At 40.5% G+C, this 16,244-nt stretch overlaps 1 protein-coding gene across 1 annotated transcript in view; it reads right to left on the bottom strand.

Annotated features, from left to right (window-relative positions):
• The window catches only part of cep192 (centrosomal protein 192), a 48,148-nt gene that overhangs the window by 12,196 nt on the left and 19,708 nt on the right, over positions 1-16,244 (bottom strand). Inside the window, 22 exon segments of the mRNA XM_020606730.1 lie at positions 522-631; positions 2,262-2,383; positions 2,603-2,863; positions 3,045-3,224; positions 3,701-3,791; positions 4,230-4,427; positions 4,830-4,948; positions 5,343-5,435; positions 7,096-7,235; positions 8,390-8,453; positions 8,695-8,835; positions 9,523-9,648; positions 9,858-10,088; positions 10,593-10,741; positions 11,125-11,316; positions 11,483-11,736; positions 11,739-12,154; positions 13,466-13,622; positions 13,880-13,976; positions 14,112-14,967; positions 15,090-15,353; positions 15,454-15,536. Of these exon segments, the coding sequence (XP_020462386.1) occupies positions 522-631; positions 2,262-2,383; positions 2,603-2,863; positions 3,045-3,224; positions 3,701-3,791; positions 4,230-4,427; positions 4,830-4,948; positions 5,343-5,435; positions 7,096-7,235; positions 8,390-8,453; positions 8,695-8,835; positions 9,523-9,648; positions 9,858-10,088; positions 10,593-10,741; positions 11,125-11,316; positions 11,483-11,736; positions 11,739-12,154; positions 13,466-13,622; positions 13,880-13,976; positions 14,112-14,967; positions 15,090-15,353; positions 15,454-15,536 (4,344 nt within the window).

The following is a 16,244-nucleotide window of genomic DNA, read 5'->3' as shown; positions in this document are numbered from 1 at the left end:
AGGAGAAATGAGATCATTAGTCAGAGACAAGAAAAGCTTTAGGCATGCATTTCAACAAATGAAGTGTTTACTGAAGAGAAAATCAGAAATATCTGTTTTTTAGTAATCTCTTAACATATTACAAATGAACCTTTAGGCTACTTTGACTTTTTGCTAGAAAAATGGGGAGCGAAATGGTGTGACAAGCAACAAAGGTTTCTGGTTTTAACCATTATGCTACTGGGCTACAAAACAAATACAAATTTCAAATTCAATACGTTTCTTGTGTTTCTTCTATATCTTAAATGACATTTCAGGCATGCTTACAGCATCAGCTCGAGAAGTGGACTACAGAGTATACATCACTTTTTTTTTTTTTTTTACTCATCGACTAATCCGTAATACACTAGTAAAATAATGTAAAAACACAGCAAAATACTTCAGAATTGAGTTTTTTTTTGTTTTGTTTTTTTTTACAAATTCTCAGCTGTTTCAAGTGGAGACCAAACAGATCTTTTACACAGCATGACATGCCATCTTACTCTCTGTAACATTGTCTTCTCCCAAGAATTTCTCATTGAAGTTGATGTTTTTCAGCAGACTGTTCTCAGACAGAGCCTTGGCTGCAGCCTCTGGTTTGCTCTGCAGCAATCTGAAAGACCAACAAACATGCACACCTTATGGGGAATGAAAACAGTGGCAAGAAAAAGCAATCACCTGGTTTTCTACACTTTTTAGTTATAAAATGTGACACAGCTTATGTGCATTGTGTTTGACTAATACCGTGAAAAATTATAATTTGCAGGTCTTTATTTAACCCATTAAATATTCACAGTGCTGTAGTAGAAAAAAAAAAAAGGAAAGGGGGGGGGGGGGGGCATCAGTGACCCCCTCGGATTTACCAAGTGGTTGAAGCCCCTATTGGCATTGTTAATTAACCTCCAACAAGCTTCCTGTAGCTGTGGATCAGACCTACACAATGTTCAGGAGGCATTTTGGTCCTTTCTTCCTCGCAGAGCAGCTATAGTTCAGACATATTCCAAGGAGGTCTGGTGTGAACAGCTCTCTACGCTCATTCTACAGCATTTCTGTTGGGTTGGCATCTGGGATGCTCCAAAAGGCAGATTTTCTTGTTCTGAAGCCATTCTGCAATACATTTTCTTCAATGTTTAGAGTCATTGTCCACATCATGATGCCCCCTTCACAGTCCCTTTTTATGCCACACAGTGTGCAGTGTTTTTCCTCAAACAACTCAACCTTAGTTTCATCAGTACACAAAACAGTAGTGCTGTGACATGTCAGGGTTATTATTATTACTATTATTATTATTGGTCAGCATCAGCTCTCCATGAAACATTGTTTTTATGTTTCACTCCAACATGAACATCATCCCGCTGGTAAAGAACAGTGAAGGGAGCATCATGAAGTAGGGATGCTTTGCATCCTCTGGGCCTGGACAACTGCCATCAGGGAGGGGAAAAAAAATTAAGCTTATCAAGGTATCCTACAGGATAATATCAGGGTGGCTGTCTGCCAGCTAAAGCCCAGTACAAGGTGGGTGATGCAACAGGACAATGACCATAATCATTGAATAAAATCTATTGCAGAATGCCTTCAAGACAAACAAACAAAAACATCCACCTTTTGGAGCAGCTCAGTGAAAGGCCAGACCTTGACCCAACAGAGAAGCTGTGGAATGAGCTCATCTGATCTACAGCTACAAGAAGCTTGTTGAAGGTTACTGCTGCCAAAGGAGCTTCAATCAGTTAATAAACCTTTCCCACCAGTAGTGTGAATGTTTAATGGGTGTGTTCAATAAAAGACATAAACAATTATAATTTGTGTGATATTACTGTAGCTGTAAGTACACTGTGTTTGTCTATATTTGTAACTTAAATGAAGACTGGATCACATTTTAAAACCAAATGTAGAAAACTGGGTAATTCCAAATGGTTTGCTTACTTTTTCTTGCCTCTAGCCTCTTGTGGATTTTAATATGGAAATAAAAAAACTACAAGGATTTGCTAAATCAAATGCTAGAATTACTGCTTTGCAGTTGTATGCCAACCAGTCAAATTTCTGGGAATGGGAAAAACATGAGGACCTTGACCTTTGACTACCAAAAATAAATTAGCTCATCCTTAAGTCCATGTGGACACTCGTCGCAAATTTGAAGCAATTCTTGAGATACTGTATTCATGAGAAGGGGCTGGACACAAGGTCATGTGCTCTGGCCATGGCTTTTGCCATAAATGCAAACTGTATTAAATTTAAGGTCTCACCTCCTGTACTGCTGCCTGGAAACCTCATCTCCACAGAACAGACAGAGAGTAGCCAGCTGGCCACTGGTTGACTGACACAACCTCTGTTCTCTTTCTGTGGACTTCATGAGCACAGTTATCACCTAAAAACACAAGTCACACAAGTTAAACAGCAAGTGTCAAAGCCAAGCCACAATTCCAACATGTATGAGAGCCAAACTAAAACAGTCATCATTAACATTTTTCTCTGTCTCGCTGCATCAATGTGTGCCTTGTGCAGTACATGAAGACAGCCTAGTAACTTAGTTTCCTCAACTGATAATGTACAAAGTGACTTGTATTAGTTGTACCCACTGTCCTACCTCTTGTGTCCTTTCCTTCAGTACAAACTGTGACGGGGTGAGGCTAACAACAGAAGGATCTAAAACCGATCGCGTCTGCACATCAGAAAAGCACACGGCTTTAATGAAGGCTGCCCTGGAACCAGTGTTCCTCACACACAGACACACTTTGCTGACATGACCAACAGCAATGTTGTTCAGTGTTGCCACATAACCATCCGTCTGTTTCCTCTGGTCCTCCAGGATGATGTTGCTGGTCCCACCATAGCCCGAAAGTGGAATCTGAAGATGGAAAATATAAGAAACAAATGAATCTATGGCTCAAGTCTTTCTTTCTTGACAATATGACAACGAAACAGTTAAAATGTGGCAGGAGAAACAAGTGGCAGTGTATATACAAGAGAGAGAAATGCAAAGTAATAGGTGACTACAGAGAAAGATGAGAGCAGAGTCACGTCCTCACCGTGAATTTGACCCCTGGCTGTGAAGGCCGGACTCCAGACTGTTTGATCTCCAGCTTGGCCAACATGCAGGCCACCCTGGTGGGAGCAAAGAGCAGGTGGACAGTCACATCTTCTCTGGGACGGATGGACAGTTCCCCATGTCGAGTCAAACGCTCTTCAGCACTGAACATACTCTGGAGCTAAAAGACAAACAAGTTTATAGACTTCCCATTTGGGGAAAAAAAAATCTACATTTTTAACAGATGAGTCAAATTATCAATCATCATTTGATATAATTTCAGTTTTACTAGTAATGCAGAACTTAAGGAGACAGAGAGAGATAATGATCATAACTTTGAGCTCTTAACACCATAGTAACGTATTCATCTTTGTCCTCTTTTAGCTTCATTTATCCATTTGATCAAAGTGTTCGTAGAGACAAAAGCACATTTAAAAGCACACACAATGCCAAGCTTCAGCCACCTAAATACTACATTTGCAGTTTGACACAAAAACTTGCAGTAACATCCTGATTCACAAATACTAGATACTATGGAAATGAAAAACTTAACTGTTCAGGATGTCAAAACAAACTCAAGATGTGAGGATACTCAGAATGAGCAAGAAGAAAGACAAGACATTTATCAGTTTTCAAATATTTCAATTTACATTCTACCTGAAAGCAGTCCTGGTCTTGACCACGAATGAGCAGTCGTAGTTGCTGTGTGGTGCTGGTAGAGTTGTTCCTTAGAACCAGTTTCTGTTGGCTGAAAAACAATAGCAAGTGTTGGTTACGTGATTACAGAATATCGGAGTTGTGTCAAACTGCTTATCTGCTGTTTTGAGACAGAGTCTTGGTTATAATTTGTGTAGAATAGCAAAGTCAGACCTGGCCTTAGTCACATCTTTAAAGAATATAGCAGCTCCCCGGGGATTCTGCTTTCTTCCTGCTCTCTCTACCTTTACTCCCTTCAGTAAGTATACATAAATTAAGCATTATGTTGAAATAGCTTCTGAGGAATAACACTCCCTGTAGATGCTCTCTGTCCCTTCTCATGAATAACATTATACAAGCCTTAATAGAGTTAAGATGGGCCACTGGGCCTTGAGTTTTTTATTGATTACTTTCCAATGAATAATTGATACCTAGAGTGTTTTTTCTGTAACCAAGTAACAGTGAAATTAATAAAGTAAAAGTTGCTTACATAGCTCGTCCCAGACTGATGCCTCCCCAGGCTACGAACTGTTTATTAGAGAGAATTGGTGGGATGTTACTGGCTAGACCAGGCTCGAAGACAGCAGCAGAGGGAATGTGAGGTTTCCCAGAATCCTCTGGGGCAACTTCTCCTTTCATGGTTACCTCATACTGGGGGCCTGACGGCAGCACCAAGATAGTGAGAAGGCTGTAATATATTGACAAAGTTAAATCCAATGAGTGCATTTAGATGCTCACAGTCCAGTACTGATGAATTATTCAACCGTAAAAATTAATTTAACTTATAGAAGCTACAAATCTTTATTTTTCTATTACTTTCAGTGTTAGTCAGCCTTTGGAATAATGTTTTACAAGGATACAAGGTTACCAGTAATTAAAATGTTTCCTTTCATCCCTCAGTACTGCTGTCATAGCAATACATCCCTCTCTGAAGTCTAGAAACCATGGTTTCGCTAATTCTTTAACCTAATTATTGAAAGGATGAAACCACCTGCCTTCTTATTCACAGGCCTTTAAATATATCTTGTTACTGCAGAAAATCAATTACATACCATTACTGTATGTGCATGTAAATGCCATTACTGCATACCTTTCTCTGTATTTTCTGTGGCCCTGTGCTTTGAAGGACACAACCACCTTTTGCTCCTCTCCTACACTCAGAAACAGTTCTTCAGGTGTCACAGAGAAACTGTCCCCAACATCACTGCTCTATACAGACAAATTAAAGAGAGTGAACCAAAGTGAAAACAGGAACAAAAAAAGTGGGAACAAAACAGCAAATGATCAGTACTTGGAACATTGTGGTAGTAACAAGGAGAAGGAGGTGGAAAAGAAACAGATCAAGGGAGAGACAGAGTGCAGGAAAGGGGGTGGGTGAAGCAGCAAAGTGGGACCAAGAGAGAAAAGAGTATTGAGGGAAGAACAAGAATAAACAGATAGAACACAATTACAAAGAAGAGAAGTAGGAGAAGCAAGAAATCAAGGTAAAAAAATGGAGAACAAGAAAAACAGAAGCAAAATATCAATAAGGCTGTGTGTATCTAAAATGTCAGAGAGGTTTACAAAACCCAGACCTAATAAGAAAAGTAAATATCAGAATTACCTTAAGTTTAAGGTGCACGTCAATGTTTCCAGCATTCTTCAGTGGCAGGATCTGTTGACTAGATTTACCCAGTGGAGCAGACAGACTAATAGTCTAGACAAAAGCAGCACACAAAGCAGTTCACTGCTTACTCACATTAAAACTGTAAAATAACATTGAATTACCTATGCATTAAGCCAAAAAAAAGCATTTAACAAAACATACGTTGCATATTACAGATTCTTCAAAGTTGTGCTGTGCTGAGGTTGTGTTGGTAAACAACAAATAGCCCTACTCAACTATTGCAGTAATCCAAATGATGGCAAGACTCTCTCAACTGAGTACAGAGAAATGGCAGGTCGTCATTCATTTAGTGTTTCACCTAGAATTGTTTTGGCTTGGCCTGTATTTACATACAACAATAGAGGGAAGGTCTAAAATGCCCTTAGAAATATTGTAGATAGTTATTCATGTTTGCTTCACCGTGTGTTACTTTACTGGGAGCTTTTGACACATGAAATGCTCTGGAGCCCAGATAGGGATATCATTTTTCACTTTCATCTTTTGTTCTTATTGTTTAGTCTCACCAGGAATGTACAGAACCGTCTGTTTAGTACAGTCAAAATGATTTTTTTCCTTTGCAGTGATTTTCAATATAATATCCTACACATTTGACTCCTATGATGACAAATGTGGGGCACCTGTCTGAGTCAACGCTGCTGCTGTCTTTGGACCTGGTCTGGCCAATAACATTCCACCAATTCTCTCTAATAAACAGTTCATAGCATGGGGAGGGGTCACTCTAGGACAAGATGTGTAAACAACTTTTACTTTATTAATTTCATTTTTACTTGGTTACAAGAAAAAACACACTAGGCATCAATTGTTACCTCTGCCAAGCTGTAAGCAAAGCAAACGTTGGCTACTTTGAAGTAATAACAATAAACATATTTTGCTTTGCCCACACTTACTACATAATTTTGTAAGTGCCAAAATGTTTGACTAGCACGGAGTGCGTCAGTTTTCTCTGTATGAAGACGGACATTGTATATGCACTTGTGTTCTGAATAATGCCACTTTCAAAAACAAACATCCATATTTCACAAGGGCCTTATGCACTTACATGTACTGTAAAAATGCACATTCTTTGCTCAGTCATTTTCTGTCTGGTGCTATGTTAACTGCTTTAAATAAAAAATAAAATAAAATAAAAAAATCACCATGAATGGATCTGAAGATTTCAGAATGAGCCTTTTGTTCATTTGTATGACTCACTTCTTTGCAGCTGCAAGAGGCCCTTTTTCAGGAAAGTTTGTCTCAGTCACATTTAGCTAGTTTGGAAACTGTGTCAGAGAGATGCTGAACAGGACTATTTGGTTTGAGCAAGTACTCCTGCATCTGTCAGTCAATGAGAATACAGAAGGAGAAAAACTAACCTACAAATTCCATTTGATAAAGTCTCACTTCTCTTAACACAAAACTGTGAAGTACATTATTGTCTTAATTCTCAAAGTTGGCCAGTGATAATCAGAATAGTCCCTGTGTGTGCTTTTCTTTTGGATCCTTTTTATTTCATCTACTTTCTTAAAACATAATCTTTAAGTTTACCTTGTGCTGGTACAATAATTAGATTACATTAAATTAGCCAATGTAATACAAGCTGGCTTATCTCTCTGTTGTGAAGACTCATCACATGACAAACTACATTAACTGTGTGTTTGTGGTGTGCAGATATACCAACAATCTAAAAACTGCTGTATGGCAGCTTGAATACCTGCAGGTCTTTAGGAGCATGAACCCTTGCAGTTCCAGACTTGGCCCTGAGGGGAATACTCCTGATCACATGACTTGGACCAGGGGAGTCCACTTCAATGTCCACCCGAGCAATGTACTCATCAGCTGGGCCAAGCTCTCCTGACAAGTAAAACGCCAAAGAGTTAAGGTTAGAAGAAAACTACTGGGTTCTGTTTTGTGATTTTAAACAATCTGGAAACTGTAAAGGTCTAGAAATGTATATATTAGAAGTTAGGTGGCCTCCTAAATTCATCCATAAAGATGCATTACATAAGATTTTATGCACTGTATGATAAATCAATTGAAAATGAGACAGGACATGGTTCCTTTCTGTTTTACTATCCCCTCCACAACATGCTGCTACCTACAGCTCGTCTTCTTATTCTAGCCTTTGAAAACTTTTTTCAAAATATGTTCTGCAAATTAACCCCGCCTGTCACCTAGCGAAAGTTATAAGAAGTGTTTTAAAACAGCAAGCACTCATTTCACACAACTAAAAGTGCAAAACAGTAGATGCCAGACTAAAGATGTTGCATTCTTTTGCACAGAGAGAATTGCACAAATAAAGAGCAAAAAACCAGGGTTAACATCAGTTTGGCAGTTTCAGATGGAGAGTGTTAAATTCAACCATAGGACTCAAATTCAATCCATATGGGGCATTTTTTTTTCTACTATATTGCTGCATCTGTGCTGCTTAAATTGCCTTAGATTTTGTGTTATTTATCTACTTTATATTTCATTTGTATTTTGTGGCATTCATGTGGACGGCAAAGTAAGAATTTCATTGTACAGGGAAACACGTTTCCTAACTGTGTATATGACAAATAAACACTTTGAACTTCTCCCTTCTGGACATGTTAGCATCTAAAGCTAATGTGTTTGTTTTAGTAACAGCAACCCAACATGGTCATGATTTTACCTTTGTATTGAATTAATACGGTTTTAACTTGGGAGCAATTTGAGCTTTGTGTAATGCTAGTGCTTTGTACCATATTAGCAGTAACCAGAGCATTCTACAGGATGGACAATTTTACTCAGTAGTCACCCAACAATAGCTTCAGATTGAAGGTTGCATTCGGCACAGTTTGTCACAACAAGCCATACATAGATAACATTATTGCTGGAAAGAGGACGTAATGGGAGGGGCAAAGAGCGTTTAGGAGCTGCCTATGGTGTCAGTTTGTTTCGAGTCTCACTAGACCCTCTAGCAGCTGAAAAGAAATTAAGTAGAGTGTCTTTAAGTGCTATTTAGGTTTTCAGTCAAGGCTGATTACCTGAAATGTTTGTGTACTTCTGAGGGGCCTTGAAATGTACCCACACTATGAAGCTTTCTGGATTCTGAAGAAGGAAAAAAAAAAAAGCTACATTTGTCACATTATCATATCATGCAAGTTTAGTTGGTCAGAGGGTTAGACAGAATCAGACTGGACTTGTGAACCTGTGTTACCCATAATATCTTAATATTCTGCCAGAAAACCACAAGTTATCTATCTTAAGCAATCTTTACTGAATATACAAAACTAAAATAACTGAAGTGACTGAGATGCTGACTATGGTTGCTTTGATTTTGGAAACTAACCTCGCTGTAGCTGGCATGCATCACATGATTCAGAACCGAGGGAGAAGACACCGGGGTCAAGTGTCCAGCCGTCTGTGTTGCCTCGGGAGTCGTAGTAATATCATGCTTGGAAAAGGTAAAGCATCGCCATGCTGTAGCGTTCTGGAGGAATGAGATGTAGAATGTGAACAACCCAGATACAGTTTATTATCACTGGTGTGTTTTTGCTGCTTTTTATAGTGAACCAAAGTAAGAATTAGTCGTTATAATGCTGATTCAAGTGTTGAGGACTTAGTTTTACAACAGCTAAAAAAATAACTGACACTGAAAAATAACTAGTCTATATTATTCCATATAATTGAGTGTGTGTTCACCTCCATAGAGAAAACACAAATTAGGGATGGAGTTACAGAGCTCAGAGAGGGACAGATGAGGAGGTAAGTGTCCAGGCAGACATGTGCTGTGGCTTTTACAATCACCAGATCTCAACCGAACTGAGGACTTTGAACCAACATGTTAGACACCAAATGGGTGAATATGGTCTCGAAGAATGGTGTTCACCCCTCAAGTTCAGAGACTTGCACAATCAATGCCAAGGAGCACTGAAGCTGTTCTGGTGGCACCTTACTAAAACACTATGTCAGTTTTTCCTTTTATTTGTCACCTGTCTGTATATGCACCTGTGATCTCGCCTTTACATTATTATGTAGGAACCACACACTTTCTAGTGGAGGTCAATTTATCTCCATTATTATGTAGGAACCACACACTTTCCAGTGGAGGTCAATTTATCTCTGTTGTTTTTGTAAGTGGTCTAAAGATATGTAGGAATATATTGTGTTGACTCACTGCACTGATGACCAGACGGATGGGCACAGTGGCATGAGTCCTGTTGAGCAGTTTGAGAGGTAGAGATTTGGCACCGCCTTCTGGAAGCTCTCCAAAATCCAAACAGTCAGATGTGCTGAATTCAACCTAACAACCAAAATGAATTTGAGACACGGTCTTATGTAATATACAAGATTTTTATTCGTCATCACTCACATGGGGGCAACATCACCCTGTATTATCTCAAAACACCACTTCTATGCATAAATCTCAACCCTTGAGACATTTACTTTGTTTTAGTTCATTTTTTTATGCAACAGATTATTTTTGTGTGGTCTCTGAAATGGAGGCCTCACCTCTAGTGCAGGATTCTCCGCTATGGCAACTAGCACCACCTTTTTAACAAAGATATTAGCCCTTGCAGCCACCTCTCTCTCAGCAGAAGCAGGCCAAGAGCAAACACCAAGGACCCACTGGTAGACACCAGGCTGTGGAGGTATGAACAACACCTTCTGCTCCTCTGTACTCTTCGGTCCAATGATTGTTTTGTTCTTAACAATCAGCCACTGATAAGGCAAGCTATCCACCTGTAGGGATTGGCAATGTCATATCGGGGTAGAGGGTGAGTGCTTGCAGGGCTGTTGCCCATGACTGATTAAACAGCAGTGTCATTATACTGTATCTCAAGTGCGTTACAAGCACTGTGTGTGAATATACATTCATACAGGGTTAGATGTAAAATGGGGACTTCAGTGAGTTGATCACAGGCAAAGAAGCAATGACATCACATTTCTGCAAGTTTGTGTTCTACTTGTTCAACAACTGTTAAACTGCTCATACAGTCTCGGTTACTGGCTTTTTTCTTGCACGTGAAATTAACAAGCACTGCAATCATTGATTTGTTCTCTGCTCAGCTGCGTAGAGACAAGCACTGCCCCACCTTCCATACAGTGGAAAGGCAAAGCAGAACCAACCACATCAGCCCTTCAAGTTCTACCGGATTACGGATATGGGAAGCTACAGGTTACAGCTTGTTAAGTTCAAAAACATTATATGTGCTTTGATACTGCATCTTTATGCTCTCCACTCACCTTCTCTCCATCAATGGCCAGGCTGGTGATTGCAATCGACACTTGTTGCCACCTTTCAGAGGGGTTGAAGAGGCTGAGAGAGGTCTGTGAGGCAATGCCTACGCAACAGGCATGAGGGAACCGCAGCTCCTCTGGTACCACAACTTGTCCTGAAGATGAGTGGAATGTGGATAAGTTAAACAGAAAAATGCTGCTTCTCCATTCAAAGGAAAAAGAGCTGAGTAATGTACTAAGATAATGAGAAACAAAATGTTATAAAACTTAACTTGACTGCAGCAATTAAAAATTCCATGTTTAATTCCTTGTTGCAATTTTCTGCTATAGATAAGAAAATGATAATGATTTCTCTCTTTAAATAGATTGCTAGCTGAAGGCATGATTAATTAATTAATGTTTGAAAAATACTGATAAAACAACAACAGTCTCATGTCACTACAGCTTGAAAGTCTTCTCAGTTTGTGTAGTTTCAAGAGCATACATAGTGTATTGAAATGGTTAAATGGAGGCAACTTTCTTATGAACACATTGCTACCTCCCAGTTCCTCAAGACCACCTGACATCAGTGGCTCGGCACCATATTGACCATAGGCCTTTCCCATCATTCCCATGTCCTGTTGGTTCTGATGAGGTCGAGGGAGGTAATGAGCAACAGTTGCCCCAGAAATCCCTACAGAGCCTGATGTTGGATGGATGTGTCTTACTGTTGGATCACTGTTGGGTATGCCTGAAAGAGCAAAAGGAAGCAGAATCAATTAGACAAGTATAGTCCACAGGTTTAAGCATGTTGCAATGTGGATGTATTATATCATTACTCATAAAATAGTATTTTTATTGTTATTCACACAGCTCAGCAGCTTTATTATTAGAAGTGGAGAGAGAAAACGACATGCCTGTGGAGGACACACTGTAGAGATCACTTCCTGTTGTTGCCACATGATAAGCACGGGGAGGTAACGGAGCTTCAGATCCCAAATACTGCTGACCCAGCTGGGAGTTGTACACGGAGCATCCAGTAAGAAGGGACTGCATGCTTCCTTGGCGGGGAAGGTCAATCAAGCCAGCACACTGGGGCTTAAAGCTGGGAATGGGCACATAGTGAAATCCCTCTGATGAGTAGGCTGGCGGAATGCCTAGGCTACCAGCATGCTAGCAGCTCCCAATGGCTGGCAGCTCTGAGGAGCTGTGATACTGTTAGTTTGCTGAATGTTCAGATTGCTACAATAGCCCGAGTCCACTTTAGTGAGCTGCCTTACAGTGGACTCAGAGAGGTGCCTGTGGGTTCTACAACCTGCTGAAGTATCACCAGTCCTGTCCCCTGGACAGCTGTAGTTGCATTCACTTTGACTGCGAGTACAGCTCAGTGCAGAGCCACTACGTGAAGGCCCTGGGCTTTTACACTGCTGTGCTGGTAGAGGGTCCAGACTTTTAGACTGCTGTGGTTGCACCTGGTCCAAGCGTTTGGGTTGGCAACAAATATCAAGGTTAGACTCAGCATCTGGTTCCACGGTTGGAGTTGGACTGAATCTGATGATGGTGGTGCTCAGTGCCATAGTACAGTTATTCTGTAGAGGGCAAAAAAATCAAGGACTATCAAATTCTAACATTCAACCATTTTTCCACCAGTTACATAAAAGTCATTAATTTAGGATAGGGATGCACTGATACCACTATTTTACAGATTGAGTACAAGTGCTTATATTTGAGTACATGCTGATACAGAGTACTTAATAATCCTGTGTTTCTACTACAAAAATTACTATGACCATAAAAAGCTTTAGAAACTGTTTATACTTATGAGATTTCCCTTGCGATTGTGATTAAATTACAACAGGAGGCTGTGCAAATTTGAAAACTGTGATAAACACAGCACTGCAATCATTCCCATTGAATATAACATGTAACTGACTGAAGGTCTGTAGCCTACTACATAACATACTGTAATACAGTGGGTTTTAGCCTTAATAGGAGCGCAACCATCTGTTAGTACCAAATTATTTCAATACTCCCACTCAGAACAGCAAGTTTTGGAGCATACAACATCACAGTCTGCAACTTAACAGTTTAATTTAACAAGGGTTCGCACTTTAAACTGGCTACTGTCTGTGACCTCATCCTGTCCTTTCTGCTGGACATACGCCTGCTCTGCTGTAGAGGAGTTGCTGGTCTCAGGGAGAGTAAAGATGTCGCATTTTTTTTTTAACAGTTGCTGTGTTTACCTTGTTCAACAGGTGTTTCATTAATTATCCTCTCCATTGCTGCTAGATTTTGTTACACAAAGAGTGCTGTTGTCACAGTAAAATAGTAACTACTGTATTCCGTCACCTTGTCCACTTGTGTGTGCACACTCACAGACTTGCTGTTTGTGTGTCTGTCGGCACCAACTCCCTCTCTGTCACAGAATCAGAGTTCACCATCGGCTTTACTTTCGTCATCATCACTCATCTTAAAATATCCACGAAGCACTGAAATTTTTTGTCCATCGTCTAACGAGCAGCTCAGCTGGCATGAGGTTAATGTAATGCTACTGTTAAGTGGTATCAGTATGCAGAATAAGACAACTTTTACAAGTAGCGAGTACAGCACTAGAGGGTGTCATCAGACCCGATACAGGTATCTATACATCTGCTTCGGCTAAACAACACATTTAATCCTCAAAACAAATTTCAAAGATCTCTTTTTTGTTGACTCATTTCTATTATATAGTATTATTAGTCTACAAAAATAATATTTCTGCATTCCAACAATAATGTCCGCATTATAGAGACCTAGCTTGTAATGCGACAATGTAATTAAACTTAAAATGTTAATACTGCAGAAAGAATATTCTGTTCTCTCTGTTCCATATTAGTAAAGTTTACTATGTAGCATGTTACCCCTTGTGTCTCAGGTGTGGGTATGACAGTGCCATCATTCATTGAGATGTATGTGAGCCTGCTGAGACTAGGGCTGGAGCAGGTAGACTGAGGAGAGCGGTCAAGATTCTGATGTTTATCTGCCAGACCTCCATTGGACGAAGGAGGCGATCCAATACTGGGAAGACAAGACAACACAGAAGTGAAGTAATACATGAATAATGTCCTGTTCCTACCAGTAATAATATGCCTCAGCTAAACAAAATTTATTACACCAGACAAAACAGAGTAAATATTTAATATTAATGTGGCAGTTCCTTTATTGTCATTTAATCATCTATTTCAGATTACATTTAATCTGGGTCAAAGAAAAATACTAAAAAAAAACTCATTACTAATATTCAATACAATTTGCCTAGAGCATAGTGATAATACCTATCAGCACTGGGGACTGAGGTCTGACTTGGAGAGGAATGGGTGAGTGGCGCGGTGGATGGTCTAAAATTACACTGCGTCTCCTCAACAGAGGGCTCTGAGGAAACAGGTGTTAAGATACAGGTTTGTGATGATGTCTCACGAGGAAAATAAGTATGAACAATGTACTACATAATCTCTAGCTGACTGAATAATGGTGCAATCAAAAGCCACATTTCTGCATTGTACTTACCAGATGCAGGTTCTAGTGAAGGCTGGATGTTTTGGCTGGAGAAGCCAATATGTTTTTCCAAAGAGCTATGAGGTAGTGCAGCAGCCCTGATGTTCCCAGGTGGTGGTTTTTTCTCAGGGGAATTACTAGGTATGTCCTGTTGCTGCTGGCCTGCACGCCTCACCCTGTGAGTTAGGGGAGAGTAACTTTTAAGGCAAGGCAGGCTTGACTGCTCTTTCCTCCACTGTGGGGAAGTGCTGGGCAAGCCAGACAAAGCAGCAAAGATCTTCTCGCTCTTCTGCTGCGGTTCTAGAGAAGACCTAATATTCTCAGATGGTTGTGGGTTTAGTTCTCCTGGCTTGACATTTTCTGTGTGAGTCCTGTCTGAGAAACTACAAGTCTTGGTGGTAGAAGAAGTCGTCATTTCTTCTGTAGGAGGCCTGAATGTGGAAGACTGCCCTAAGCCCACCGAGCTTCTGGCAGAGCTGAAAGAGGACTGAGGAACAGAGCTTCTTTTAGGTTCATCTTTATTACCAGGTGCATTTGACAGGAACATTGCAGAGGAGCTAGTGTTTAGTGCTGTCTCCCCTCTTCTCTCTTTCTCCTCAGTTTTTGTACGTGTGGACTGTTGAGTTTCATTGTTCACTTGCCGAGATGAGCTCCCCTGTTCCTCAAGGTATCCTGCCTGAGGATTCCTGATGAGGTTGCCAGCCCAGCTGGTCAGGTCAAGGGTGGTGTGTGCCACAGAAGCATCACTGCTGTCAGACACATCTGTTTTTTTAAGATATTTCTCCATGTCAAAGGTGCTCAGCTCTCCAACGCAGGTGCTTCTCTGCAGTGTGTCCAAAAGAGCACTCTGATCTGGCTCAGATCGCATCTATGCAAAAGGTAAAAGAGTGTTTGTTTTTATCTTAAATAGCTATTTGATGAACACGTAAAGAAGAAATTAAGAAGTCACACTTTAAGAATATTATTTGAAAACAAAATCTAAGGAATTACTTTTTTGCTAACAATTGGTCCAACAGATCCAGAGGATGCAGGCCGATTACTTGCCCTACTCCTCTTGGAGAGCTCCATGATCATGACAGCTAACTGTGATGGGTCAGTGCTGATGGATGCGTCGGCAATAGCTGAGGCAATTGTGCTGATACTCAGCATGAAATGACTGCTATTATTATCCGGGCATGCGGAGCTTTGGTTACCCAGGCCTGACTCAGAGCTGGAGTCCTCAATGTGGTCATGGTCAGGCAGTGCAGTGTGGCCCTATAGAGGTAAAGTGCTTTTATATTGTAACCTATTAAACCATGCATGTCATCCTACAGTAAGATATCCAAACATTAATACATCAGAAACATAACTGTACCTGCTGTTCAGAGGGTTCTGGATCAATATCTCCTTTTGGTGATATCCTCTCACCTGGCACCTCGACAGTTTTGTCTAGATCCTCTGCAAGGAGATTATCATGAACAACACTCAAAAGTACTGTGTGAATCACACACCAAAAAAAATTTTTAATGCATGCTGTCTAGGGCCCGTAACACACTGGAGAGAGCGCAAAACAACAGTATGGAACATTCTTAAAAAGAAGAAATTAACTAGCAGGATCGGCAACATGGAAAACAACTAAAGTGGATGACTGCAGAATTCAGTCCACGGTGAAGAAGAACCTTTTCACAACATCTAGCCAAGTCCAGAGTGTTCTTGAGGAGGTAGGCATGTCATTGTCAAAGTCTGCAGTCAAGAGATGGCTTTATGGATGTAAATACAGAGGCTCCACAACAAGGTGCAAACCACTGGTAACACTCAAAAACAGGAAGGCCAGATTAGACTTTGCCAGAAACCTAAAAAAGCCTTCCCAGCTCTGGAATAAGATTCTTTGGACTGATGGAACCAAGATTAACTTGTACCAGAATAATGGGAAGAGAAAGGTATGGTGAAGAAAGGGAACAGCTAATGATCCAAAGCACATCACATCAGCTGTCAAATATGGTGAAGGCAGTGTTATGGCCACCATATATATGCCCATGTCGTGATGGCAATCCTCGAACCCGGTGGTGGACACCGGACGTAAGGGATGCCGTCAAGCTGAAGAAGGAGTCCTTTCGAGCCTGGTTGGCTCGTGGGACTCCTGAGACAGCTGACGGGTCCTGGCAG

The sequence above is a fragment of the Monopterus albus genome, unplaced genomic scaffold (assembly GCF_001952655.1).
Source record: "Monopterus albus unplaced genomic scaffold, M_albus_1.0 scaffold81.1, whole genome shotgun sequence".
Taxonomy (NCBI): domain Eukaryota; kingdom Metazoa; phylum Chordata; class Actinopteri; order Synbranchiformes; family Synbranchidae; genus Monopterus; species Monopterus albus.
The sequence above is the reverse complement of the archived record's forward strand: the minus strand, read 5'-3'. Positions and strand labels throughout refer to the sequence as shown.